The sequence below is a fragment of the Heterocephalus glaber genome, unplaced genomic scaffold (genome assembly GCF_053883595.1).
Source record: "Heterocephalus glaber isolate CG9 unplaced genomic scaffold, H.glaber_assembly_v1.0 deba00001457, whole genome shotgun sequence".
Taxonomy (NCBI): domain Eukaryota; kingdom Metazoa; phylum Chordata; class Mammalia; order Rodentia; family Bathyergidae; genus Heterocephalus; species Heterocephalus glaber.
Window position 1 is genome coordinate 40,741,951 of NW_028258305.1, and position 26,034 is coordinate 40,767,984.

The 26,034-nt window shown below is 52.4% G+C and overlaps 2 protein-coding genes and 2 non-coding genes across 8 annotated transcripts in view; all 4 read right to left on the reverse strand.

The window, feature by feature from the left end:
- Positions 1-9,035, reverse strand: part of Agbl5 (AGBL carboxypeptidase 5) — a 17,536-nt gene extending 8,501 nt beyond the window's left edge. For 3 of the 4 annotated variants that reach the window (XR_002392830.2, XM_013070126.3, XM_087216549.1), the window contains exons 1-11: positions 8,906-9,035; positions 7,709-7,969; positions 7,303-7,474; positions 6,831-6,994; positions 6,102-6,279; positions 5,678-5,856; positions 4,938-5,394; positions 4,295-4,464; positions 3,822-3,957; positions 2,410-2,609; positions 1,634-1,848 (exon numbers count right to left, since the gene is read on the reverse strand). Coding sequence is in view for 3 of the 4 variants with exons in the window: in XM_013070126.3 (XP_012925580.1) it covers positions 1,634-1,848; positions 2,410-2,609; positions 3,822-3,957; positions 4,295-4,464; positions 4,938-5,394; positions 5,678-5,856; positions 6,102-6,279; positions 6,831-6,994; positions 7,303-7,474; positions 7,709-7,923 (2,086 nt within the window). In the remaining variant the exon portion in view is untranslated. Of the gene's footprint in view, positions 1-1,633; positions 1,849-2,409; positions 2,610-3,821; positions 3,958-4,294; positions 4,465-4,937; positions 5,395-5,677; positions 5,857-6,101; positions 6,280-6,830; positions 6,995-7,302; positions 7,475-7,708; positions 7,970-8,675; positions 8,817-8,905 lie in introns of those variants that run through there. The other variant, XM_087216548.1, reaches the window with a different exon arrangement.
- Positions 9,036-9,430: 395 nt separating this feature from the next.
- Trnaa-agc (transfer RNA alanine (anticodon AGC)) lies at positions 9,431-9,503 on the reverse strand. Its single transcript has one exon. It is a non-coding gene; the product is annotated as a tRNA-Ala (tRNA).
- Positions 9,504-9,832: 329 nt separating this feature from the next.
- On the reverse strand, positions 9,833-9,921 carry Trnay-gua (transfer RNA tyrosine (anticodon GUA)). The gene is given in 2 exon segments: positions 9,833-9,868; positions 9,885-9,921. It is a non-coding gene; the product is annotated as a tRNA-Tyr (tRNA).
- Positions 9,922-15,008: 5,087 nt separating this feature from the next.
- Tmem214 (transmembrane protein 214) lies at positions 15,009-23,554 on the reverse strand. Of its 2 annotated transcripts, none has more exons than XM_004839158.4 (17): positions 23,367-23,554; positions 21,994-22,193; positions 21,293-21,443; positions 20,913-21,047; positions 20,615-20,697; positions 20,105-20,210; positions 19,918-19,999; positions 19,574-19,675; positions 19,078-19,219; positions 18,657-18,748; positions 18,340-18,388; positions 18,052-18,165; positions 17,495-17,612; positions 16,833-16,929; positions 16,479-16,647; positions 16,232-16,377; positions 15,009-16,035 (listed from the first exon to the last, which is right to left on the reverse strand). In XM_004839158.4, the coding sequence occupies exons 1-17, from the start codon at positions 23,416-23,418 to the stop codon at positions 15,909-15,911; spliced, it is 1,965 nt and encodes a 654-aa protein (XP_004839215.2). In that variant the 5' UTR covers positions 23,419-23,554; the 3' UTR covers positions 15,009-15,908. The 2 variants fall into 2 exon arrangements, with proteins under 2 accessions (XP_004839215.2, XP_004839214.2); XM_004839157.4 differs by lacking the exon at positions 23,367-23,554 and adding an exon at positions 23,048-23,240.
- Between the last annotated feature and the right edge of the window lie 2,480 nt (positions 23,555-26,034).

The following is a 26,034-nucleotide window of genomic DNA, read 5'->3' on the forward strand; positions in this document are numbered from 1 at the left end:
ACCTAGGAGAGCCTGAACAAAAGAGGAAGAAGGAAGGAAAGTGAAACAAGAAGAAAAACTTAATCCAGATTTAAGTTAGAAAACTTAGGTATACTGGAACATGAGAAGGCATAAATTGGAAGTATGGCCACTGAACAGCTGTGCAAACGGACAAGGCACTTTTTTTTTTCAATACTGGGAATCAAACTCAGGACTTTGCGCTTGCCAGGCAGGCGTGGTGCCACTGAGCTGAATCCCTGGCCACAAGACACTCCCTTCCCCCACTTTCTTCCCCCGGTACCAGAGATCAAACTCAGGATCTTGCACTTGTGAGGCAGGCGTAGGGCCAATGAGCTAAATCCCCGGCTCTACAAGACACTTTTAAGAAGCCTAAGTTTCTTCATTAGAAAACTGGGCCAGGTGTGGTGACACACACCTGTAATCCCAGCACTTGGGGGGCTAAGGCTGAGGCAGGAGGATCGCAGCAAATTCAAGGCCTGGGCTACATAGTGAGTTCCAGGCTCACCTAGACTACACAGCGAGACCCTGTCTCCAAAAAAAAAGGTCTCACAGGTCCTGCTGAGAACTAAGTGAAATTATTTATGTGCTATTGTCTTGTTCACTATTAAATGCTCCTTACACATAAGGTATTATTATTACTTTAATACTGCCTTTCAAACAGTGCACGAAAGTGTCCTCTTCCAACAAAGACAATCTCAAAGAGTGGGGTTTGGAATATAAACAGAACCAAGTTGAGTAACAGGGACAGAACATCTTAATATTCAAAGCTGGTAAGCACCATTGCTCTCTGGCTTCTCTAGGACAGTCAGAATTCTGGCCACTCACCCAGTGTGCATCACATATGTTCCAAATAAGTACCAGAGAAATGCTGAAAGACCAGCAGAGCTCTCAGCTCTAGCTTACAAGCCTCCGTTCTCACGTATAACACGGATTTGTCGTGTAGCGCATTTCCAGAAATGGTGCAATAACAGCCTCCTCTTCCACAGTCCAGCTTACTCTCGGTTACTTTCTTCTTCCTCCCTCAAGAGTCATCTCTTACTGGTATACATTTTTGACCCAGAATCTCTTTATCAGGCCAAATCGAGGTATGGGTGAGGGACAGTTGATTGTTGGTCCCCATAGCCAGAAGAGGTGTTGGTTTGTGACCCTAGAATAGAATTCCCTTTTTCCTGGGATGAGTTGGAATCCTGATACTGCTTTCTGAATAAGCTCTGAAGCCAGGAGCAATTTTAGCCCATAAAGACCATGGTCAGGATCCCTCCTCATTCTACTGCTGAGATTTGGATTCTGAGAACATTTCCTTCTACTATCCCCAGGAAGACAAACTGACATTGTCCTTGATGTGGAAGCTCCAGGTCTGTTTGGCAGTGTTTCAGCTACGTTTCTTCCTTGGAAACTGCTGAAGCTCAGATCCCCAGGACTCCCACTTACAGCCAGCCACACACAATACCGCTCTTGAGTCATGCCGCATGGAACACCAAGGTCGCAGGAGAGGCTGCAAATTCTGCTAGAGACTAATTTTATTGATTCACCCCTTGATTCTGGGCCAAGTGTACGTCTTCAAGCTCTCACTTCCCCCAGCAATGCCCCAAACAACCGAACACCTGCTGCAAGGGCTCCCAGACTGGCTTACCTCTGACAGGGCCCAGCACCCGATGGCTGACTTTTTGGGTGCTAGTGCCCAGGCCCGGCAGCCCTGCAGGCCGACTGCCATGAAAAGGAAAGCTGGGGGAATTCTTCATCTGTGGAGAATTCTGTTGGCTGCTGTTGCTACCACCAGCACTTGTGCCGGTGCTAAAACTTCGCGCCCGGCTCAAGGTGTTTTCAGAGCAGGAAATGGGCAGTCCACTGCAAAGAAGCAGATGTCAGTTAACCCTGTGCCAGGAAGGCTGTATCCCAGGCTTTCTTCAGGGTCTGATGTTCAGTAAATCCTGACCTTTGGGGTAAAAAGGCATGGGAACCCATTCCCAGGAGGAAGAGAGGACCTCATGTCCATGGATGAAGTACCTAGCCTGGGGCATAGCATCAGAATGCGAAGTACCGAGTGGCTTTTTCTCCCTTACAGCCTTGGCACGGGCCCTTGAACTCCCTTCAGTCAGTCATGCAGAACCTTTACAAGCACTCCCGCCTACCCCAAGACTACAGTGAGATTAGAGTCTGTGTAGGGCTTGGGAGCAAGGGATCCCTGGTCTCATTTTCAGATCTCTTAGAAATATGTAGGTCTCAGTGAAAGGGAAGAGAATCTCATTCTCAAAAAATGGAACTAATCTTACTAATTTTAATTTACCCAGAAAATACTTACCATATGGCACTTTTAAGAGGAAGGAAAAAATACAAATCACTGGGAACCCTTTGCTGTAGGGCCCTGCCCACTCCTACCCTCTTTCCCTTGCAGGCTGCTGGTCTTACTTGTTATTTTTGGGTGGAGTCCGAGGGCCCCTCTTGTGGACACCCGAATTCACAGTGCTGCTTAGGCCGCGACTGTTGCGCACATGTTTTAGCATCCAGGCCCTTAGGTTAGTGAGGCTGTTGTGCTCTGACAGCACAATTCGGGGCCATGGATTACATTCTGCCATGTCCAGAGCTGCGATGGCCATAGCTCGTCCCACCTGTAAGGAAGTCATTTGGCTCAACATTTTTGTTCTCTAATCTGGGCTGCCTTGTTGGGCTGGGGTACACAACACAGTGGAAGGTAAGAAGAGGCCAGACCCAAAATCTGATCACTGTGTATCCTTATTTTTGTGCTCGGGATGTTTATCTTGAAATTTAGAGCCATTCCCTAAGCTGCTGCTCATTTGGGAACCCTCATCCATTATTAGCAAGAGATAGACTGCTTTCTGGCTGGCACCATGAAGAAATTCCCTCAACAGAAAGGATTTGGATCTCTTCCTTAACTGAAACTCTTTCTACTCTTAGGTGTCCAAAGATAACCGTGGTCATCAAGACCAATAAGATGGGGGTTGCTTCTGAGCCCAGGAGAATGAGAGACACAAGCTCAGAGGCAGAGAATCTGACTAAGGTGGTTGGGGCAGAGGTCCTCAGCCCCCAGACCATGGACAGGTCTGTCTCCTGTTAAGAACCAGGCCACACCACAGGTGAGCGGACAGGTGAGCGAGCGAGCGAGCAAAGCATCTATTTACAGCTGCTCCCATCTTACATTACGGCCTGAGCTCCACCTCCTGTCACATCAGCACTGGCATTAGATTCTCACAGCAGCGTGATCCTACTGTGAACTGTACATGTGAGTGATCTAGGTTGTGAGCACCTTATGAGAATCTAATACCTGATGATCCAAGTGGAGTTGAGGCAGTGATGCTAGCGCTGGGGAGTAGCTGCAAAGACAGATTAACATTAGCAGAGGTTTGGGGCAGGGATTTAGCTCAGTGGTGCCACTGCCTGCCTTGCAAGTGCAAGGTCCTGAATTCAATCCCCCATCCAAAACCCCCCCACAAAAACATTAGTAGAGGTTTGAATGCATAGTAAAAGTAATGCTCTGAATCATCCTGAAACCACTCCTCCCACCCCGCTCTGGCTATGGAAAAGCTGTTTTCTAGGAAACTGCCCCTGTTGCCAAAAAGGTTGGGGATCGCCTTGCTAGGGGACTCTCTGGGGTTTGGGATCACAAACTGTGCCTGCTCATTCTCTTGATACGACTGCAGTCAGAGCCATGCTCCTGCTAACTTGAGGACATTAAGCACAGTGCTGATATGGCACAATGGGGAGTGTCTCTGCAGAGGACCTAAGAGTTGGGCAGCAAGAATAATGGCCTTTCCAGTCTGAAGTTCCCCACTTTCCCACTTATTCCATGAATTGATTTATACCTGCTCAAATAGCTCCACAGTGTATCTGGAGGGGAAGGCCGGCGGGGGAGGGGGGCTGGCACGCCCATTGTCATGGCAGGCAGCAGGGATGCTGTTTATTGAGCGTCCAGTGTTGTAGTTGCATTCAAGTGTGTAGCTAAGACACAGAAACCTGTATCAGTACCCTGCCTGAATGGATATCAGGACACAACCATGGGAGACAGCTCAGATGGTCTAAGAAGGTAACCACTTGAAAAAAGTGAACCCAAACAGAAAGTGCTGTAATCCCCAGCAACTACTACCAACTAACCTTGGCACTACACTCTGTACCCAGGAAGTCCCAGAAAAGTAGAGTCTAAGTCTAAAGACAATCTTGTTGTTTGTGAGGCTCTTTTGACAAGACTTGGGAGGTCCTGGCCCCTCAAACACCCTGGACTGAGTATTGTTTTCTTTAGGGAAGCATTTCCTCAACTTTATCCCAGTTTCCACCCAACCTGTGGATTATCCCTGAGGCTTTGTAGATTGCAACACGGCCGCTTCCCTCTTTGGACTGGCCATCTCTACGGTCTCGGGCATACATGTTCTTCTCTGAGAAATTGCAGCCCTGGAAGTCAAAGTGGGCTGAATTCAAGGAGATGAGCTTTGGATATAGCATGTTTTCCACCTGTTTGGGGGAGGAAAAAGGCAGCTCAGAAGGAGAAGCAGGAGGAAGGGACAAGGAGCAAGGAAGAGAGGGCAAACATGGGGCCATGTGACTCAGTATACAGCAGATACCATCACACTTAGCAGTGATCACTGTTTCTGGAACTCTCACTGTTGGGCATTATTGCTAGGCATAAGGAAGGTTTAATTCTACCTCCTTTTAACTTCTTAGCTTCTTCCCTCCAGTAATGCAAAATTTCCTTCTCTCCTGCTTCCTCAAACTCTAGGAAACACTGCACTGCTGGCAGATTGATCCTCACTTAGAGTCATGATGTAATTTCCGAGGCACAAGGTCCCAGTGCCATCTCTTCTTGCAGACCACCTCTGCATAAGCCTTCTTGCCAAAAGGCTACCTTCCCTCCCTGACTGTGGCCTGATCCTGTCTCCTAACCTGCAACACTTCCCACACGAACACGACATCTTTAGGATGCATACCTGGGTGTTCTCATCACTAAAGCTGTTTCCATACATGAAGCAGCCCCTTTTGGAAGCATGTCCATGCAGGTCCACATAGTAAGCAACGCCACTCTCTTTGGGGGGGATGGTATCAGGGGCTGGCTCCTCAGGCTCAGCAGATTGTTGTGGGATAATCCACACACGGTTGCCCTTCTGTTCTGCTGGCTCTGTCTGGGTCCAGGTCTCATGGTTATCCCCGTCAGATGACTGCCCAAGGGGAGCTTCATTGTGGAGATTGTTGGCTTTCTCAAGGTCAGAAAAGGGGGCATCAGGAGGGAGACAGGGACTGGGCTGCTGCTCAGGGGAGCTCTGGGAGTTCAGGCGAGAGTGCACGTGGTGGTAGAGAAGCACAGCTTTAGCCCCATAGATGGCTGGGTGCAGCACAGCATCAGGCTTCAGGTACTGACGATTCAGATTTACTCCACGTGAGTCCGTGCTATAGGAAAACAAGGATGGAAAAGGGGTCTAGAGCCCTGGGCCAGCAAGAAAGGCTAGATGACAAGGTCACGAGGAGACTGACTTGTCAACAAGAGGGGGAAGAAAGAAAGAATTGAGAACAGGGTCCCTCCTTGACTGACCTGCTGTCACCCCTACTGTAGAACGGTTAAGAGTGCAAGAGGATTGGGAACATAGCAGAAGCTAGAAGGCTCTCGGTTTCACGGAGAAGCGGGGCAGAGGGGGACTGGGCACAATCCAGAAAGGCTGGGAAGGCTACTTACCGGTAGTGACCCCGGACCACACCATCAGGGTTCAGCATGGGAATCAGCTTAAAGACAAAAAGGCGACGTAGGGTTTGGGCTCGAGGGTCATCCGGCCGAAGGATGAAGTCCAAAAAGCCATTGAAGACAAAACTAGATGGAGTCTCCCCAGGGTGTACTCTACTGCTTAAGAAGAAGATCTGCGATAGATAGGAGAACAGACATTAGGTCAGTTATGCTAGAGTTCCACTCTGATGTATATGGGGGAGAGATAAGCAAAGCAGGAAGAACCCCTGGACTTCAGCTGGCTGAGTATGTGTGCAGGGGGAGCTCTTGCCTCAGGATGTGGGCTCGCCTCTTCAGGCCTACAGGCAGCCTTAAACTCTCCACAGTGCCTAGAACTGGAGAAAGGGCACAGTACTACCTTTAGAATATCTCCACTCACCCTTTTGCCTGTGAAATGGAATGGTCGAGGGGTGCTGGTATCAGGAAATAGCTGCTCTAGACGGGGCTCTCGATCTTCTTGAAGGCCATGGCAGGAAGTGATTGTTAGCAGGTCTACCCGAAGTCCATCCAGAGAATAGCAAAGGAGTTCCCGGTGGTAATAGATGGTATCCAGGGGACTGCAGGGACAAAAATCATTAAGGCAAGAGAAATCCTTAACATCCTAGCAAGAAGAAGTCCTCGTCACTAGCTCAGGACTTGTAGAATCTGGTCCTTCACCCTAACCTCTGGTGCCCTACAATCCCTCATACTGTTATATGAGGCTAAGGATTTGGGTGGGTTTGCATTGCCAGAATAGGGGTGCACTTATTATTTTCCCCCAGTTTTTGGCCCCCCAGGATAGATAACTTCGTGTAGACAGAAGAGTTGCCTTCAGTGGGGCAGATGCAGAGATGTGCTGGGCATCGGCAGTGCTGGCTACGTTCCGAGTACCAATGAGAGCTGGGATTGTAAGAGGCCTGAAGGGGGAAGGTGGAAGAGTAGAGTGTGGGTGGTGGTATGCTGAGATCAGGGTCACGGAGAAATACAGTTTCCAGGCGTACCCAAAGTCCCATGTTCTACACAGAAAAAAGACTGATGAAGTTTTGGTTCAGAGCTCTTAGGGCAAATTCCAGCAGTAGCAGAAGTGCTCTCATCCAGGATGGTGTGCAGGAGTAAGAGGGGTTGGCACCTGCTATGGGTAGGGCAGTTCTCTGGAAAGCGCTGGTCTAGCTGGTTTAGCAAATCCTGGCAGTCACTGTAGGAGAAGGGGTAGCAGAAGGCGAAGAAGGTGGTAGCCCCGCGGCCTTCCACAAAACGGTGAACAAAGGACAACACAAACTTCGTCTCTGTCATCTGAGGGGCAGAGGAAGAAGGGGCAACATAGGTCCACATCAGAATCGAGCTGCTGTTGAGGCCCATGAACAGGCTTCACAACCTTCTCATCCTTACCAGCTTCCCTCGCTGTGATCCCTTCCATGGCAACCCGCTCTTCCGGCTTCCCAAGACAAGACTCATCCTAGGCTCCAGCTAGTGCTCAAGGGAAGCTGACCCCCAAACCTGGGGTCCTGCCTGCTTATTCCTCTCTATCAAATACAAATTTCTTGTTTATTTTTCTCTACTTGTAAACACCCAAGCCCTTTTCCTCCTCGTGGAAAACTTACCTCAAAAGTGGGCCGGTCTCGAATGCGCTCCCAGCGCGGCCGGCTGGGCAGTGTGCGCACAAAGGGGGCCATGCCCTGGGAATACAGCTTGCTCTGCTTGTTCATGTTCATAATGTTGATTTTGATGAGTTTCCCTGGAGTTCCTCCCCGGACACTGAAGTAGAACCATGATCTGCAGGCCAGAGGAGGAGAGATAGTCATTTTATAGGGGCAGGGTGGGGGGGATCCATGGGACAGCTGGAGCAAGGCAAACTGGCAGAGGGCTATTTACCAAGAAGAGGGAAGAGGGCTTGGAAGAGGAAAGGTACTGCCTTGGGATGAACAGGTAAGTCAGTGGGCAAACTGAAGTATCGATCTGGGTACTGCACATTCCTTCTTCTCCTGCCCTCCGTTTTTTTCCTCATACCTGTTCCCATTCTCGAATTCCGTCTCAGCACAGTCTGGCCGGGTCCACACATTGAACTCATAGTCAGGGGAAGAAGTGACGCCACCAGTGGGGGCTGATGTGACAGCTCCAACTCCTTCCCCATCACTAGACGCGGATTCCACCTTCTCCACATGGGCTAGGTTCCCTGAATCAAAGCGAGAACTGAACAGCAATCCTCCACAGCGCAGCTCCATGACGGGGCCGGGAAAGCATCCTCTTGCACCAGTCTAGCCCTGAGAGCTAGGGGAAAATGATGGTTGGGTAGAAGGGGAAAGAAACAGGAAACAAGGCTTTTAGGAATACATGAGAGCCATTCTTAGGAATGCCCTGCAAAGCAAAAGGTTCTCTTCTTAGAGAACAGGGACAAGACCTTCCAGCAAGGCCAAAAGAAAGCATCGTTCCATACCTCACACTAAGGGTTACCACTGACCTAAAAGGACCCATTTTACTACAGAGCACCTGTTCCCAAATCAGATACCCAAAGGCTGAACAGTTTTGAGAAACACTAGGCTGGAAGCCTTTCTGCAGCTCAGGCGTAAGGGACTAGTGAGGTCAATTTCCCAAACCTAGCGAGGATAACCACAGCACAGGGCCATCTTTACAAATGGACGGCTCTGGGCTGTGTCTTAGGTTGGCTATGCACTTTCCAGCGCAGAGCAGAGCACTGTTGTAATGTGTGAATGAATAGCTTCCTTCACTCCTGTGTGTCCACAAGCACTGACAGAATTCTGCTGTTGCTCCCCCGAGCCCTGGAAGAGCTAGTTCGTTCCTTCTTTTGCCTTTGCTCATCTGCGCCTGCAGCTCCACTCAGGTTAGGGCATGGGTCTGTTTCCATCTCCTAGCCTCCAGGCGCCGCAGCTCTGCCAAAGCTACCCTGGTGGTTGTGGGTAATGGGTACCCTAAGCACCCCTAAAAGATGGAGTCCCTGGGGCTTCTGGACCCTCACCGGTGAAGGACCCTCACATCCCGGGCTTTCCTTGGGCAGGCGAGGTTTGGAGGCACGGGAGGGGTCGACGGACACACTGGAGAGGGTGGGAGGACCCGGGCCGGGGTCTGAGGGGAGGCCACAGGCTAGGGCAGCCGGCCGGGCGCGGGGTGGGAGGTGGCGTCGAGCGGGGCTCGGGCCGAAGGGGCTGCGAAAAGGGGCGGGGCCGCGGTCCACGCAAAGCCCCTCACCTCTCTCCGGACCGGCGCTCCCGCTCCCTCTCCCGCTAGCGAGGCGGCACCTCGGGCCCTAGCACCCGGGTCCTCCACCCAGGAACCAAACAAAACCCTAGAGCCGCTGTGCCCGGACCCCGCTCTGCCAGGAAACAAGAAGTCTCTTGTCTATTGGCCACGGCTGCAGCTGGCTACCAGCCCAGTAAAGCGCGCTGCCATTGGTCAGCGCCGCTCCGCGCACGTTAGCGCTACCTGCGCTTCTGCCATTAGGGGTCTGGCCCCGGCGCCCCGCAGCCCCGTGGGTGCTGCGGCCACGTCTCCTCTCTAGGCAGGTAACGGCCTCCTCCCGGAGGCGGGAAAGGCCAAGTGGCCGAGCGGGACGCCGGAAAAGAATCACCTGCAAGTAAAAGGAAGTCGTGTGAAGTGGGTCAACACCCACCGAGCCCCTCACCGCGATGTATAATGTTGAACGCACCCGTACCCCGGGTTAGCAGCTGTCCCCGCCGCCGTTACGTGTTCACTGCTGTGGTGGCAAAACGTAAGTGGAGGATGCGGGCATCGATCCCGCTACCTCTCGCATGCTAAGCGAGCGCTCTACCATTTGAGCTAATCCCCCAGCTACTAGCTTCTTGCTTCTCTTGGCCTTACGGGTTATTCTCGACTGTCCGCGAACCGCGGATCAACCTCAATTCGAGCTGTTCAGTAGAGTACAGTGGGATCGCTGGCGAGGTTTTGAAAAGCAGACGTATAGTAATCATACATAAACAATAAACCTCACTTCGCGGTGTAAGTCAGTGTATCTTTGCATGTGATGTACAAACACGGTGTAGCGTACGCCGAACACTTAGTGCACCCACGCAGCAGCGTAGCAACCGCCCCCCAGGGGTAGGGTAACCCTCCCCAAAGGGTAATCGATCTGAGGTAATGCTAAAAAGATACATGAAGTCCTTCGAGCCGGAATCGAACCAGCGACCTAAGGATTACTACAGGGAATCTGCTACAGTCCTCCGCTCTACCAACTGAGCTATCGAAGGCCTCACTGACTAAAACTTTGGCTGAGTTCTCCTAATGCTTACCAAGCCCGCGTTTTTCTGCGTTTCGAGGGATTTCGAAGCGCCTGTCTCGAGCTCCAGTTTTCAAGCAAAGAGGCCCCAGAGCCCCTACGGGCCTCACAAAGCAGAGGAAACCGGAGACAGAAAAAAGGGGGAGAGACGCTGCCCAGAGCCCGGCTCCCGGGGCGCAGGAGACCCGGGCAATGTGCTTCCCTGACGTTTCTTTGTTTTTTCACAAAACGCTACCAACACCCAGTGGAGCACCCTCGGGGTCGCGAACGCTCAGCTGGTCGGAGCCTGAGCTCCTGGGCGGGCGTCTTCCTCTGCGCCGCTCGCAGCTGGCTCCACCACCGCGGGATCTCGCCAGCGGCTCCGGCCCGGCCGTGAAACGCTTGCCTTCTTGGTGCGAGTATTATAGGCAGCTAAATTAGATAAAAATTAATACACAGTCACTGAGGCACTGGGCTGTCAAGGAAGTCAGCAGAAAAATGAAGACATCAGAATTGTGGCTTGAGGCGCATCTGAAGACCAGGCCTCAAAGACGCAATGGCCCGGCCTGCACGCCTCCCTGAGCGATGAGCAGTAACTGGGATTACACTCTAATTGGCACCAGCTGGTCCGGGAAGACCAGCTTAGGCATCAGTCGCCCAGGTGGGTGACCAGAGCATCTGGACTCGTTTCTTCCCCCGAATGCCTTTGTTCTTCCCGTGTACCCTCGCTAAGTGACCGCTTCCCTATTGGATCAATATTAGCTAAGCAGCTAAACTCCTAATCCTACAGGTTGATTGTAGTTTGACCCACGTTGCACCCGCCTTGTGACTTGGCTGTAGAAATCACCCCTGACAAAGGGCCTCCTCAGTGGTAACTCATTCAGGATCCCTCCTGTCTCTTAGGAGATATTCCTATTCCCCAATAAACATTTTCTACTCTTAAACTCCCTTGTCCCTTGGAATTCATTCTTCTATTTCAGAGGACAAGAACTAGGTACATCTGACATCCAGCAGGTTGGGAGTTGTTTTTCTGCTATATCAGTGTGACCTTTTGTGTCTGATTTCTTTCACTTAGCATAATGTTTTGGGGACTCATCCAAGTTGCAGCACGTGTTAGTACTGCATTCCTTTTTATGGCTGAATAATATTCCACCATGTGGATATGCTGTTATTAGTTTATCCATTAATCTATTGGAGGACATTTGGGCTCTTTCCAGCTCTTGGCTGTATAAAGAGATGCTGTGATGGTGCTCTGAACACTTGTGTTCCAGTTTCTATGTGGACGTATGTTCATTTCTCTGGTGTATACCAACGAGTGCAATTTTGAATAACAAACATATCTTTGATTGTTGAAGGACTGTCAAACTCTTTTCCATGTTGCTGTACCATTTTAGATTCCTTCTAGGAAGTTATAAGGGTTCCAATTTTGCCATATCCTTGCCAACACTAATTTTCCATTTAAAAATAATGATAGGCAATATTTCAATAAATTGAACTGTTAATTATTAACACCTTATGTCATTAAAGATATTTTGAAATTGCCATTTGAATAGCCATTTTCCTCTTTTGGTTTCACCACAATTTATCAAAATGTTCATCTTTTTTTTGTTTTGGTACCGGGGATCGACCTCAGGTCCTTACACTTGCAAGGCAGGTGGCAGAACCAATGAGCTAAATCCCTAGCCCAAAATGTTCATCTTTTTGTTGGACATTTAGTTTATATCCAAATTTTCAATATAAATATGCTACCATGAATGTCCTTACAGCTAAATCTTTTTTTTTTTTTTTTTTTGGTACCAGGGATTGAACTTGGGACCGTATGCTTGTGAGGCTGGCGCCGGAACCACTGAGCTAAATCCCCACCCCTACACTTAAATCTTTACCTGTATTTGTTTACTTCTGTAGACTATATTTTTAAAAGTGAAATTGCTTGGTCAAATAGCATGAGCATTTCAGCATTGATATAAGTTGCCAAACAACTTCCCAGAAGCATACCAAATTCTATAATAGCATTCACGGAGTATATTATTACTTCAAAGAATCTATTGATATGATGGGCAAAACAGTGGCATTTTATTTTAGACTTGCACCTTGAGGGGGGGGATTGAACCCAAGGTCTTCGCTGAGCTATATCCCAGTCATTTGCACTTCTTTACCAATACAGTGAATCTTTCTTAAGTCTATTGTTCATTTGCATTTCTCTTATGAATTATATCTTTTGGGGCCAGGGATTTAGCTCAGTGGTTTCACCACCTGCTGCACAAGCACAAGGACCTGAGTTCGATCTCCGGTACAAAAAAAAAAAAATTATGTCTTTTATCTGTATTTTGTTTTTTTGGTACTAGGGATCAAACTCGGGTCCTTGTGCTGTGGGGCAGGCAGCAGAACCACTGAGCTAAATCCCCGTCCTTGTATTTTGTTTGTCTTGAGACAGGGATTCACTATGTAGTCCAGGTTGGCCTTGAACTTGAGGTCGTCCTCCTGCCTCGGCCTCCTGAGTGCTGATTACAGGTGTGCATCACCATGCCTCACCTCCCTTAGGATGCTTCTTATAGTTTGAGTCTAGGGCAACAGAACTGCACAGCCAGTATACACAGAATGCCACTTAGGGAAAAGCAAGGCCCTTGGATCCCCAAGTCCCTTTGGGAGCCATACTGTGAAGCTTGTATAGTAAAAGGATGGATCGCTTTAAGCATCCACTGAATCCCACTCTGCTGGGTGTGGTGGTGCATGCTTGAGACCAACACTCGAGAGGCTGACGCAGGAGGATTGTGAGTCTGAGACCAGCCTGGGCTACACAGCAAGTTCAAGGCCAGTCTAGGTTACACAGCAAGACCCTGTCTAAACACACACACACACACACACACACACACACACACACACACACACACAACAACAAAAACAAAACAAATCCATTCAGTGATAAAACTTTAAAATGCTCAGAAGTCTTTCAAGCATAGAAACATCTGTCTGACAGCTGGGGCATTCTGGAACAGGGCAGGGCAGGCATGCCCATGGGAAAGTTCTCCCTAGGGTGGTGGCACTTGGAGAACGGAGCAGCAGAGCACAGGTGTGACCCCAGCAAGTTTCTGTCTGCAGTACATCGGGCTGTCCTGTTCTCTAGAACTGAAGGTGTGGACAGGGCAAACAAAAAAGGAGTACACCACCTGCCTTGAAAGCGCAAGGTCCTGAGTTCGATCTCCGGTATCAAAAAAAAAAAAAAAAGTACAGAAACTTGCTCTGAGACCTAAGAAAAATGGAGTGTTCAGAAATGAGTTGTGTGTATTCTTCTCAGCCCATCTAAGAGTTGCTAACTAGTAGGAGAGACTCATACTCAAAGTGCCCTTTGGTCTGATGTATGCTATCTGCTAAACTCTGCCTGTGAAGTTACAACATCCAGATGTGGCTCTGCAAGGCGCCAGCTTCCTTCTCTTCCAGCAACACCCGAAGCCTAACAGTGCGGTCACCCCACCCATCGGCACCGCCAGAATACACTGGGGTGCAGACTGCTTTAATTTTCTGGCTCAGCTTGGACTCCTGTTTGTTGACAGCTCTGCAGAAACGAAGTGTCTGGATATCTGGCTTTGCTTTAATGGACAGCAGGCACTGTGCTGGATTACTCTGACAGCAAAGTCTGGAGAATCCCAATACCAGGGTCAGAAAATGATCAAATAAAGCCATTTGAGGTGTCAGAGTCCCTAGGAGAGGCTGTGAAGTCCTCAATTACTTTGAGTTGATAAAGAAAAATGCTGGACCCAGGGATAACAGCTTAACAAGTTAAAGAAGGAATATAAATCTCGGGCACACATTTGAAGCCAAGCTAATATTCATGCCATTCTCAAAACAGCCCAGCACCTTTGGACCCCGAAGACTTGGGACCTTGGCATGGAGCAGTGCCATCTTACTTGTCCTGGGCTGTGCCAACTTGGGCTCACAGAGCCCCTTTCTCTAATTTGCCCTGAATACAGGGCAGTTACAAGGATTTACTAGGGAGGGCTGAACTTGTCCGTGCCCAACCGCTGAGGACAGAGGAAACGGAACCTGTCCTGGGGCCCATGGACACTCCAGCCTAGCAGGTCCACAGGCTGCCCTGGGCCAGGCTGGGCTTCTCCCTGTGAAGGACCGTTATTGGCCAACTGCCACTAGGACAGCAAGGGGTCTCCCAGCATGGGCTATTTACTTTCCAAGAAGGGGAACAAAAGCACGAGAAGCCAAGTCGGGCATGGTGGCACACACCACGGTGGTGGGATGTATCTTTTTTCTTAATATTTGAGCACATACATTACGGAATAATTTTTGTTGTATTAGAAATTGAACCTAGGGCCTTTGCACTGAGCTGCATCCTTACCCCTATTTTTCTTTTGAGACAGACCTCACTAAATTGTCCAGGCTGGGCTTAAATTGCACCTGTAATCCCAGCACTCAGGAGGCTGAGGCAGGAGGATCACTGAATTTGAGGTCAGCCTGAACTACAAAGTGAGAGCTTGTTTCAAAACACAAACAAAAAAAGCATCAGATGCCAGGCTTCACAGTCTTACTTTGGGCCAAGATGTCTCTAATCTTGCTGCTGGAAATGGGGTGTTTCGGCGGATGCCAGGAGGGGAAAGTGGTAACAGGCCACAGGCTCTGCTTTTTGCCATGGGTTTCTGAGGGAGCCGGGTAGCAGCGCATGGCACTGCTTACTTGAGACATTCCAGGAGGGAAAACTGGGGTGAGAACTGAAACGACAGCAGTTACTACTTCTGTCTCAATCCAAAACTAAGGGCAGGGTGACAAGCCCTGGACTCGTGTCTCCTGGGAGTTCTTTTACTTACTGCCTTATAAAATGAACCATTAAATTAAGGTCTGGCCAAGAATTCCCTTAGAAGACTCCTGGCCCCTGCTTTTCAATCGTAAGACATTCAAGCTGCCAGGTGTGATGGTGCATGCCTATAATCCCAGCACCTGGAAGGCTGAGGCAGGAGGATCACCACGAGTTTGAGGACAGCCTGGGCTACAAAGCTGAAGGCCAGCCTGGAACACATGGTAAGACCCTGTCTCAAAAAACAAAACAAAACACTCCAGCTCTCCAGGCAAATCTTGGAACACAAACCAGTTTTAAGTGATAATTAGGGGAGCAGAAGGTATCCGGTTTTGAATGATGGATGTGGGTTTCCCTGCCAGCAGCTCAACTGTACCCGGGCCTATGACCCCAGGAGGGCTCCGGTCCACTCTGCATCCTGTCCCACAGCCATGGGAACTGGACAGGATGCAGAGGCAAGCTAGGAATCCAATCTGTGCCCTTTATTCCACTCAGACCCCCCACCCCTGCCATATGCTGACTCCAGGCCCCAGCAGGCTGATGGGGGCTCTGGTGGCCTGAGGACAGTGACGGGCTGTGCTCTCCAGGTGGACATTGGGGCCTTTCGGCAGGGCCCTCCTGAGGGCAAAGGGGAGTTGAAGCAGGCCTCTTGACGGAGGGGGACAGCGAGGTCCCTGCAGGGCCTGTCCTGGGTGTTTGAGGTATTGCATTTCCACCTGGACCTATGTCCAGTCAGGCAGAAGGGTAGAGGGGAAGCTGCTGTTGGCCACTGTTGTGCTGGATCCTTCTGGAGGTCCCTTCCTTTTTCTGCTGTGGCTAAATTTATGACCAAGAATTAGAAGAGGTGGCTAATAAATCTGCTGAGTCTCATCGTTTTGGAGATGAGCTGCTGGGGCTTCAGGAATGAGACAGAGGGAAGTGGAGAGCAGGAGGCAAAAGAGGACTTGAGAGAGGCTGCTGCCGTAGCACCGAGGCTGGGAGCCGCACACCTGGGCCTGAGAAGTATCCAGTGGACTTGTGGGTGGGAGGCTGAGACCTCTGGCCAACCGCCCACTCACAATGGAAGAACTGGGATAGAGATGGAACTCAGGTACCAAATAACAGAGAGCTGCACCCTTCATCCCCCACAGTCTCAGCTGGCTTGCCTAGGACAGGGACCCATGCCTGGGCAGCAGGGCCTATTGCTGGGATATCATGGTGAGTGCCCAGTCCAAGAAAGCCACTGTGATGTCCTGTAGGCAGAGCCAGGTCCAGTGGGCAGCCTCGCTGAGCTGTATCTTCATGCAATCCCAGGTCACCTCACCTCTGGGAGAAAAGCAGGACATTTTAAGGGGAGGGGTGTGTGTAGGACTGCAGCATAGACCCACAAGCCTCACCCAGAGTGGCTGGGGTGGGTGAGGGGCAGTGTGGCATGAGACTGAACATGAAGCCTGGCCCTGGGGACAGGGAGTGAGGCCACAGAGGGGACCCACTGTACCAGAGCTCTGGGTGAAGGCCTTACCTGCACACCTCGTGGCAGTGCTCCTGGGCCCGGGCCAGGCCCTCAAGCAGCAGGTGCCAGGCGGGCAGCAGCACACTGTGGTACAGAAGCAGGAGCAGCTCCCTCAGGTAATGCAGCCCCTGGTGCAGAGCATCAGGGAGCTGGATCTGCAAGTAGACCACAGGGGATGGCTGGGTCAGCGTGCCTAAGCCCTTGGGATTTCATCCATGTGGGAGACCAGCCTTCTCCGACTCCATTTCCGGCTTACCCTCTGAGAGACACTGGAGAGGCTGTCACTGAACCAGGCCAGGTGGGAGGCACAGTGGGCAGAAAGGAAGCTGACTGTGGAATTGGTGTGGGCCCAGGCCAGTTGCAAGCTGGGCGACACCACAGTAAGCAGGTAGGAGCTGCAGGCTGGCAATGTCTCTTCTAACCAGCTGTAGAGAGGTCATAGGGTAGAAGGGAGGGCTCTGAGATTCCTCCAGGCAGCTCGGCTACCAAAGAGCCAGGAAAAGGGAGGCCACGGGGAAGGGTAACCACAAGCACTTCCTGCTGACTGCAGATGTCTACACACCAAGCCTTTGCGCTCACACCCCTCCTCTCCTGCCTGGGGGCAGCTCACCTGTAGGCCTGCAGGCCGGAAGAGTGGAGCTTGGCACACACTTGCTGGCCAGCAGGCAAGAGACCAGACGACTGCAGCACCCGGCCGGTGAAGGAGGCTGAGGAAGGAGGCTCTGATGAGCTGGGGTGAGGGTGCAGAGACTTGGGAGACAGACATGCAGGTTCCCGGGAGGCACAGGGCGGAGGGCAGAAGTGTGCATGCTCACGGGTCACAGAGCCAGCTTGGTCTGTCCACGGCAGGCTCCGGAGAGGCATGAGGGCCTGGGGGCTGAGTGCCTCCTCCTGGCCAGGTAAGCAGGAGGAACAGGGCACAGGTGGAGTCCTGGACTTAGGTGTCTGGAAGCTTCAGATTCTAGAGTCTACCCTCAGCTTACTAGTTGTGATCTTGTGCTAACTGCAAAGTCTTTCTGAGCCTCCACTGCTCTGGGAGTTAGGCGGAGGCAACACCTTCTTGCATGGTATCACGAATACGCAAGCATTTCTGTGCTACAAAGTTAACAGTCCAATCTGTGGGTCTCATGCTATCTGTGGATAGAAAAGCCCATCTCAACAGTGTCTACTCTGTGGCCCTGAGAACTCAGCAGGCGAACATGAGTGTTGGGGGTGTGGGTTACACCTCTGTGACCCCCTCTGCTCCCCTCTGTGGCTGCCATCACTGCTTACCCTGGAAGGAGCCATGTGACCAGACGTCGCGGCACAGGAGACCCACAGCAAGGACAGGCAGCAACAGCAGCAGCCAGGTCCAGAGTGGCTGTGGCCCCCGGGCCTGCTGCAGCAAGCCCTGGTCAGGAAGGGAAGAGCTGTGGTGAGAGGGGCCCCGAGAGCCAGGCCCAGTGGTGCATACTTGTAATTCTGGGACTCTGGGAGACTGAGGCAGGAGGATTCCAACTTTGAGACCAGCCTGGGCAAATAAGTGACTTGGAGAGACTGTCTCAGAAGTCTTTTAAAAAGGGACAGGGATGCAGCAAAGGACCTGGGTTCAATTCTCAGTGCCAGGGGGGCGGGGGGCTGAACCTGCCACAGTGAGTCCTGGCAGGGAGGTGGTCAGAAGGGAGAGGGAGGCTGGAGCCGGGCCTTCTAGGGAGCGGGTCAAGCCTGCAGGCCAATCCTGAGGCGGCAGGGGCTCCACAGAGGTGGGGCAGGGCTGTGACCCTGGCCCAGGCCAGGAGAGTGAGACAGATGCAGGGCCCTACACGGGTTGCAGAGGCTGGGTGTCACACCTCACAGGCTGTGTCACAGGTGGCCACTTGCTGGGTGTTCCCGCTGCCCCTCTTCAGCAGCTCCTGGTTGGTAAGCTTGAAGGACTGAATGGTTTCTTCCAAAGACACGTGCATCTGTAGGACACCAGAAGCTGGGTTGAGAACACGAGACCCTACCTGGGAGGGGATCCGGAGCCTCCGCCCTGCTTCATTTCCAGACCCAGCTTGCAGGGAAGGGAGGACAGCGGCCGAGGGGCAGGAGCCCAGAGCCCGGCCGAAGCCCAGCCTGCCTGTCCTCCAGCTCCTCACCTTCTTGGGGATCTGCTCCCAGGACCTGAGCAGGTGCTCCAGCAGCAGGCTGTGGGGAAGTACAGCCCTCCATCAGGCAACCTACTCGCTCGGCCCTCCTACCCTCCCGTCCCTGTCCTCCATGAGCCCACAGCCCTCCACCCCCGCCCCTAGAGACCCTCTGGGCAATGCTCCCACTCAAACTGAGAGGCTGGAGCTCACAGAACAGGCACCAAGGTGCCCTCTGCTTCTAGGACAGGGATGGCCAGCCTCAGGCTGGGACACAGGAGCTGCTCTGTCTGTGTAGGGCAGAGGCTGGTGACCCCACCCCCACCTGCCTGGACTGGGATAGGTGCTTGGGGTAGAGCTGCCTCCAGACGTTGGTGCTGAGGGGGTCCACAGTCAGGCACTGGATCAGGCTGCCCAGGAGCTGCCCAGGGAACAGGAGAGGCTGCTGAAGGCTTGGTACTGGTGGAGAGGGCAAGTACAGAGGCCACCAGGGTAACCGTCCACCCCAAGGACAGAGAAAGAGCATCAGGACCCAAAAGCTGAGAGGCCGCCAAGCGGGAGGGGCTCTGTGTTAAGAGTGCCAGCTTAGGACTACACGTCCACGAGTGACAGGGCACCAGAGGCCCCCAGGCCTGCATGTGGTGCCCTTCAGGCGCCACTCCTGAGGGCAGAGCAGGAGTGAGCAGGGCAGCGTGCTACGGGAGGGAGCTAAGGGGCGCCAGGGAAAGAAGTCAGCCACCAGCTCCTCACCTCTTTCTTCATCTCACAGGGACAGCTGGGGGTGACTCTGGACAGGAAGGAAGGGAAGTAGATGTGCAGGGTGGATTCTGGCTTCGCTCCAAATGCCAGCACCTTCAGTCGGGGGTAGAGCTGACGCAGCTGCTCCTGCAGGCTGGGAGGGATGAAGAGGCCCATCCCGGCCGCAGGGGGAGTTGCACCCTCTTCCTGCCTCGGGCCTATGCCCTGCCTCATGGGAGAGTCCCTGAGGGCCTCTTGAAGGCTTTTTACTGAGAGGCCCCTTAGAAAATCGGATGAGAGTCATGGACCTTCTCCCTAAGAAAATGCCCGGATGCCAATCACACTCAAGGATTCATTTACATCAAGGGTCCAATGATCCCTTGAAACCCATCTTGGACTTCTAGGCTGCAATCCAGATCCAGGTGGGAGGGGGAGAGGGAAGGGGCATACAGGGCCTGACCTTGCAATGAGGACCCTTCCCAGCAGGTGCACTCAGGGACAGTCCTACCTGGGTGTCAGGGAGTTGTTGGGCATATAGGCGAAGTCCAGGAGTGGGAATAAGTCCTTGGGGCCAATGGTGCCAAAGCCCCTGGTAAGGTTGGGGTGCATCCTATGGGGGAAGGAAGAATCAGGCTTGCTGGAGATCGGCACCCAGGCCAGCTGTTTTGGCCGTGACCCTAGCCCAGCGCACATACAGGAAGCAGGGCATAAACAGTGCCCCGTCCCCTTCCTTCCTCACCGTCACATTCGGAGGTGGGAGGAGCTGGGTCTGATTTTCCTTGTAGCCCTTTCTGCCGAAACAGCCTCGTGCGGACACCCTGGGCTTTCCCCTCGCTGTCCCCCATTACTCACTGGAGCAGCCGATCCAGGTATGCGATGGCAAAGGAAGACAGAGACTTGATGCCCAGCACAGGCAGCATGATCCCCAGCCACACTGCAGACAGAAGTCAGGGAGGAAGCCTCAGGCCTGTCGGCAGGGGACATCAAAGGGGAGTGTCCTGGCTCTGGGATCATTCCCTTACTCCCACTTCCTTCGTACCTTTCAATCCCTCAGTGAGGCTGGCAAAACCTGCTTGCCCCACGGCCCACATGATGGTCAGGCACTTTGCTGGGCGGCTCTGGTGGGACCTCAACAGTTCCAGGAACTGAGGAGACAAGCAGGGAGGGCAGAGCTCTGGAGCACCTCAGAGCCAAGTGGGAAGAGTGACGTCGAGTGGAACAGGAGGGGCAGGCTGAGTGGCAGTGGGGCACGACAGCAGCACGGGGCTGTCATTCAGAGCATGGGCGTCACTGCACTCTACCACCTACTGGTGGACCAGCCTGGAAAAGCTATGAAGCCCCACTGTGGCCGTCTTCCCAGACGAAATGCGAACAGGAGTCCATGCCTCACATATATGCAAAGCAGGCGCACAGCAAGAGCTAACAGTATTATGTCGAACTCCTGGTGTTACAGTCTCCTCTCTTCCCCGGACTGGGTCCAACCGTGTAGATTCTTCCCAGCCTCCCCAGTCCTAGTCATTGGGTCCCCACCATCACATTCATGGCTCACCTTGCCCAGGTTTGTGGTGACAATCTTGGGCTTGTCCTGCAGAATGGCCTGGATACAGATGCGGTAACCGTGTAGTGACTCCCCTAAAGTAATTCATGTTCTTAGACCTATTCACACTACTTGGCATCCCTAACCCGATGTTTCCTTTTTTTGGCAGCTGGGACCCTAGAACTCCTGCCAATGAGTCCTGACCTCTTCTTCCCTTTCCAGAGAGTATTGAGATGAGCATATTTCTCTGCAGGAGGCAGGGAAACAGGAGTAGGCCCCCAAGACCTGATTCTCCATGGGCTCCCCTTACCTGGCGTCTTATCCAGCTCTTGCAGCATCATGAATAGACAGTGGTCAAAAAAGAGCTCCAGAGATGTTGCTGCCTTCGTCAGGAGGCCTCGGACAATCCCACGAAGCTCCCGGCTCACCAGACTGTAGGGATAATCTGGGGCCATTGGCCTCCGCATGAGCCCAGCACCAGGTGTCCCTGACAGTTTGAGTGGAGGGAGAGCCCCCCCCCCCCGACCCCGCACTAACGCTGGCATCCTCCCTCTTCCAAGGAAGTCCCAGGCCCACGCATAGCCATGAAGTATAAACCAGGACAGCGAGAGGCAATGGGCTATTAGGAACACACACCCCTTTTACAATTTCCTTGCCCTCGTTTGAGCTGAGGGAGGTGGGAAAACTAACCATGAGGATGATGGCTGAGTGTGGGTTCACTCCGAGGAGCCTGGAGCTTGTAGTTGAGATAGCTCGCCAGGTCCTTCAACCACACGGAAGGGTTCCCAGTGAACACGCTCTGGCTCTTGTCCAGTTCCTTCTGCAGAGCCGCCACATCCAGCTGCCAGAGACACACCTCCATGGTGAGTTGTGAGCAGCCGGAAGGGAAATGGGGGAGGTGAGGGGAAACAGCTCAATGAGTGGTGGTAGAAGAACCAAGGGTTTCTGTTTTTAAGGGAAGTATGTAGAAAGCAACAATTTTACTGTATCCAGACCTTGAGAAAATACAGAACAGGACAGCTGAGAATGCTGTTCTCTTGGGCCTATGTTTGTAGGACCATCACATGTTCAAGGGGAAAAACAAAGGACAAGATGGCTGATGAAAGGCCACTGCTCCCGTGGAAACACAACCAGCTTTTCTGACCCCTCCCTCATGTCCCTGGATCTTCAACACTTTCTTCTCAACAAACCTATGTTTCCCTCTGCATTTTCTATTCCCATTCTGCTCTAAGTGCAAACATTCTGCTCTGTTGGGGTTTCCACCTTTTCCTGATCTTTTCAATTGAAGTGTCCCAAATCCCACAGGTGCCTCAGCTGTGTCTCCTCCCACCTCATCTTCTTTGGTCCTGAAGCCCCTGATCTTTCCATGCCTCAAGTCTAGGCACACTCACCGCTTTCAGCGCCTCCTCCAGGGTACGGAAGCAGCCCTGCTTCTGGCTGTGGCTGGTGACGGTTGCCACCTTCTTTGGCTGCTTCTTATTTGCTGGCTTCTTAGGCTCCACAGCAGGAGGCGGAACCTGTTCCTTATTCTGTCGCTTCATGATTTTCTCAAAGCCCCGCTCATAAAGGGTGCTTGTGGTCTGGATTGGAGCTAGGGTAAAGACAGGCAGAGAAAGAGGGGGCTATCCTTACGTCCCCAAGGACTCACAAGAATAGTGGGCCCTTCCTCCCTCTTTGTCACCAAATTCATCTGCAAGGCTGGCTTTGAACTCCCGAGGATCCTCCTGGCTCAGCTTCCCCAGTGCTGGGATTATAGGCATGTGACACACCATTCCTGGCTCAAAGCCCCGTCTTGTAGGCTACTTAGGAACAGGGCAGGGAGCTCTCATGGTGGCTGCTTTCAGTCATCACAGGGCCACGGCTCTCGCACAGGGACAGGGCAGTTCTTTATTTCACAAACCAAAGAATGTGGGAACTAATAGAGGTGTGGATACAGAGGACTGGCTTCTTTGGTGGATGGCTATCATTCTGGGAGGACAGGTTTTTTTCCATATCGGTTCCACCCCAATTCCTACTGGTTCCGAAGTGTCAACTCTATAATCAACAAGTGGCAAGCTTTCTCCATTCCCCGGGAGGCTGAGGGCACAGCTGCCACTGAGACGAACTCCTGGTGGATCCCAGTGTGCTGGGCCATTTCTCCCACGGCCGGGCCTTCTGCCCGTCCCTCCCCGACCTGCTGGTCGCTTAAGGACTGGGCACTGTCCAGGATCCAGCATGCCTCAGTTCGCGCTCAGACACCTGCCCGGGTCCAGCTAGGGCCGGGACAGGTGGGACGGCTGAGCGCAGCGGCCCGAGCAGCGGGAGAGCAGCGTTCCATTCCCTTCTGACCCGCGATGTCGTTTATGCCGGACCTCAGTTTACCCATCGGTGCGGTGAGGGAGGCCATCTAGCGCGCTCGCCTCTGCCCAGGCAGGGCCGGGTGGGCGGCGGCGGACGGGTACTTACGGGTCAGGTCGTATTTCCACATTCCGTTCGCCTCCCCGAGCGCCCGGCGGTCCCGGCCGCCGCGCCCACCGCCGCCGGCCCCAGGCCGCCGTCCCTTCTTCACCACCTCCCAGCGGCCCTCGCCCGCTGCCTTGGCAGCCATGGCTCCGACCCTCCGCCCCGCCACCTCCCGCTTTCCGGTCGGTGCGGACCGCGCACTGCCACGTCTCCCCACCGCCGCCCCACCCCCTCCGCGCGGGGGATTCTGGGACCCGTAGTATCCGCGGGGCGCCGCGCTCAACCCGCCCCGGCCCGCCGGGACCCAGATCCCGCCCGGAACCTGCTGCGCCGAGGCCGCTGCGTCTGCTGACTTGGAAATGTACTGTTTCCATTTTCCTTGACTTTCCTACGGCATTAGCAGGATGGAATGGAAGCAGTTCTCAGCTGGGGAGAGTTTGAAGATTAAATGCTTCTTTCATTCTAGGAAAGTGCCGGTATTTCTGTTGCTGTGATTGAACTTTAGCTTTGGTGGGCAATAAAATTTTTATTGCGAAAGGACAGGAAAGAGGACGGTCCTGAGGGGAGAGGCACAGTGCTGAGAGGGGACCACGTGGAGAGGCGGGCTCTAATGGGATCCCTTCCGTGGGAGGCCGAGCAAACCCCGGGACAGCACGGGAAACAGCTCTGGCTGCAGACGGTGCCCATCCCAGGTTCCAGATGTGGCGGGGCAGTGGTGGAGAGACCCTGAGCCCAGAAACCGGGCAGGCAGGTTACTGCTCAGCCGCCCACCATCCTGATGGGATCCCTCGCAGTTCCTTTAGTGCCACCTAAGCCCCGGGAGCCTTGCAGCTCCCAGCAGGGGAGGACCAAGCCATGTGCTATTTTGCGTTCATTTATGTTGAGATTCATACCTGTCATTCTGAGTTATAAAGTAGATCTTTTACCTATACTAGAGTTCAAATTCATACAGAAAGTGCCGCGGAGGGACTGATAAGTCCTTCGGAAGGAGATTAGGGCAGAAGCTTTCTAAAGGAGATGGCAGTTGAGATGGGTCCTGAGCAATGGGGGAACTTTACACTGGTGAGTGGAACACTCCAATTGTATGAGACTATTATATTATTATTGTTAAGATTAAGTGAGTCTCACTATGTTGTTCAGGCAGGTCTTGAACTGCTGGGCTGAAATTATCTTCCTGCCTCTCCTGAGCAGCTGGACTAAAGGCACCATGCTCCACTGAATGGGGCTGAGTCCATTAACTTTTTTTTTGTACTGGGGATTGAACTCAGGACCTTGCGCTTTTGAGGCAGGTGTGGTGCCACTGAGCTAAATCCCTGGCCCCTGGCTGAGTCCATTAATTTAAGCCAAGGCTAAGAGGGTAGGAATCGGGAAGTGTGCCAGTGCTTAAGGGGATTTTGGAGGTGATGAGGTTGGAAAGGGATCTGAGCCCATATGCCAAGGGTCTTGCCTGCCCAATCTGGACTTTATCTTCCAGGCCCAGGAAATAGGCATGATCGACTGTTTTGGGAAGGCAAAAGGGGCTGTGTAAAGAATGGGCCGAAGAGGAGGAAAGCAGTGAGAAATGACCCATTCTCAGCCCCATTAAGCCTGACCACGTCTGACCTGGCCTTCAGGATCTCCGAAGTGGAATGCTTTTGCCAAGGATCATACAGTATTTGAGCCAATCATTAATCAGTGTTTCCCAGATTATTGGTTTAGCTTTACTCAGTGACCCCCAAATTCCTCTCCTTCGACCCCTCGCTGTATCCTGTGTCTGATCACAGAAGAGGCTGTTTTCAGGAGGGACACAGAGCTGCCTCTCCATGGGGGCAGAGGTGGGGCTGCTTCATGACGGAGGCTGGGGCACGGGGAGGGGCTTTCTTTCCCATCCGTCACTGGAATAGCCTGGCAGGTTATCTGCAGTAACATGGAATGTAGGGGACAGGAGCCATTCACGTACGATCCAGCAGCATTTCCTGGGCACCTGCTCTGAGACAGGCCCTGTGCTAGGTAGAGCCAGAGATACACCTCACTTGCTCATGAGGAAGACATGACCAAATAGAAATTTACATTCGTATTATATGTGTTATACATTCGTATTAAGTGTTAATGATATACTTAATATGAGGTGCTGGGAAGGCTTGAGGAGGGGACTTCCATCCCCCAGCTTTGGGTATTCGAAGTGCAACCTTAGACATTAGCCACGGTAGTGGGCGTGGCTAGGTGTTTCCCTGAGGGTTGAAGACCCAAAAGATGGGTCAGGTCGGTGTCCAGCATGGGGGCAAGAAGAGGGGTCTCTCTGAGCACTGTTTGCCTCTGTGATTATTAGTTCCCGCTAGCTTCTGTAACAAATTGCTGCGCACCTAGTGGCTTAAAATAATACATATTTATTTAGAGTTCTGGAGGGCAGAACTTGCATCTCACTGGACTAAAATCAAGGTGTCTCTAGGGTTGTGCACCCCTTGGAGGCTCTGGGAGAATGCATTTCCTTGTCTTTCTCAGCTTCTCAAGGCTACTTGTATTCTTTGGCTTGTGGCTCCCTTTTTTGTTTGTTTGGTTTTTTGGAGACAGTGTCTTGCTATGTAGTTCAGGCTGGCCCTAAACTATGTAGCCCAGGTTAGCCTTGAACTCTTTGTGATCCTCCTGCCTCTGCATCCCCAGTGCTGGGACTATAGGCATGTGCCACCATGCCCAGCTGTGGCTCCATTTTCAAAGCCAGAAACAGCTGGTTGAGTGACTCTCACATATCACTCTGACTTCTTGTATCGTCCTCTACCCTTATGGATGCTTGTGATTACACTGGGCCCTCACAGATAATTCAGGATACTCTCCCCACTTTAAGATCTGCTGAATAACAGGCTAAATTCCACTTGCAACCTTAATTCCCCTTTGCTGTATAACCTCACATACTCACAGGACTATGACATGGACATCCTTGGAGGAAGCATTATTCTGCCTGCCACATATACTTTGCCATCAGGGTCACTTGGCCTGAAGATGAACATTGGGCA

Coding starts and splice junctions, on each gene's coding strand:
- Tmem214 (XM_004839157.4), bottom strand. CDS start 23,189: ATGGCTGCCAAGGCAGCGGGCGAGGGCCGCTGGGAGGTGGTGAAGAAG. Junction 19,676..19,917: donor TACCTGGATCGGCTGCTCCA/GTGAGTAATGGG, acceptor CTTCCCCCATAG/GATGCACCCCAACCTTACCA. Junction 18,166..18,339: donor GGGAGCAGATCCCCAAGAAG/GTGAGGAGCTGG, acceptor GGTGTCCTACAG/ATGCACGTGTCTTTGGAAGA.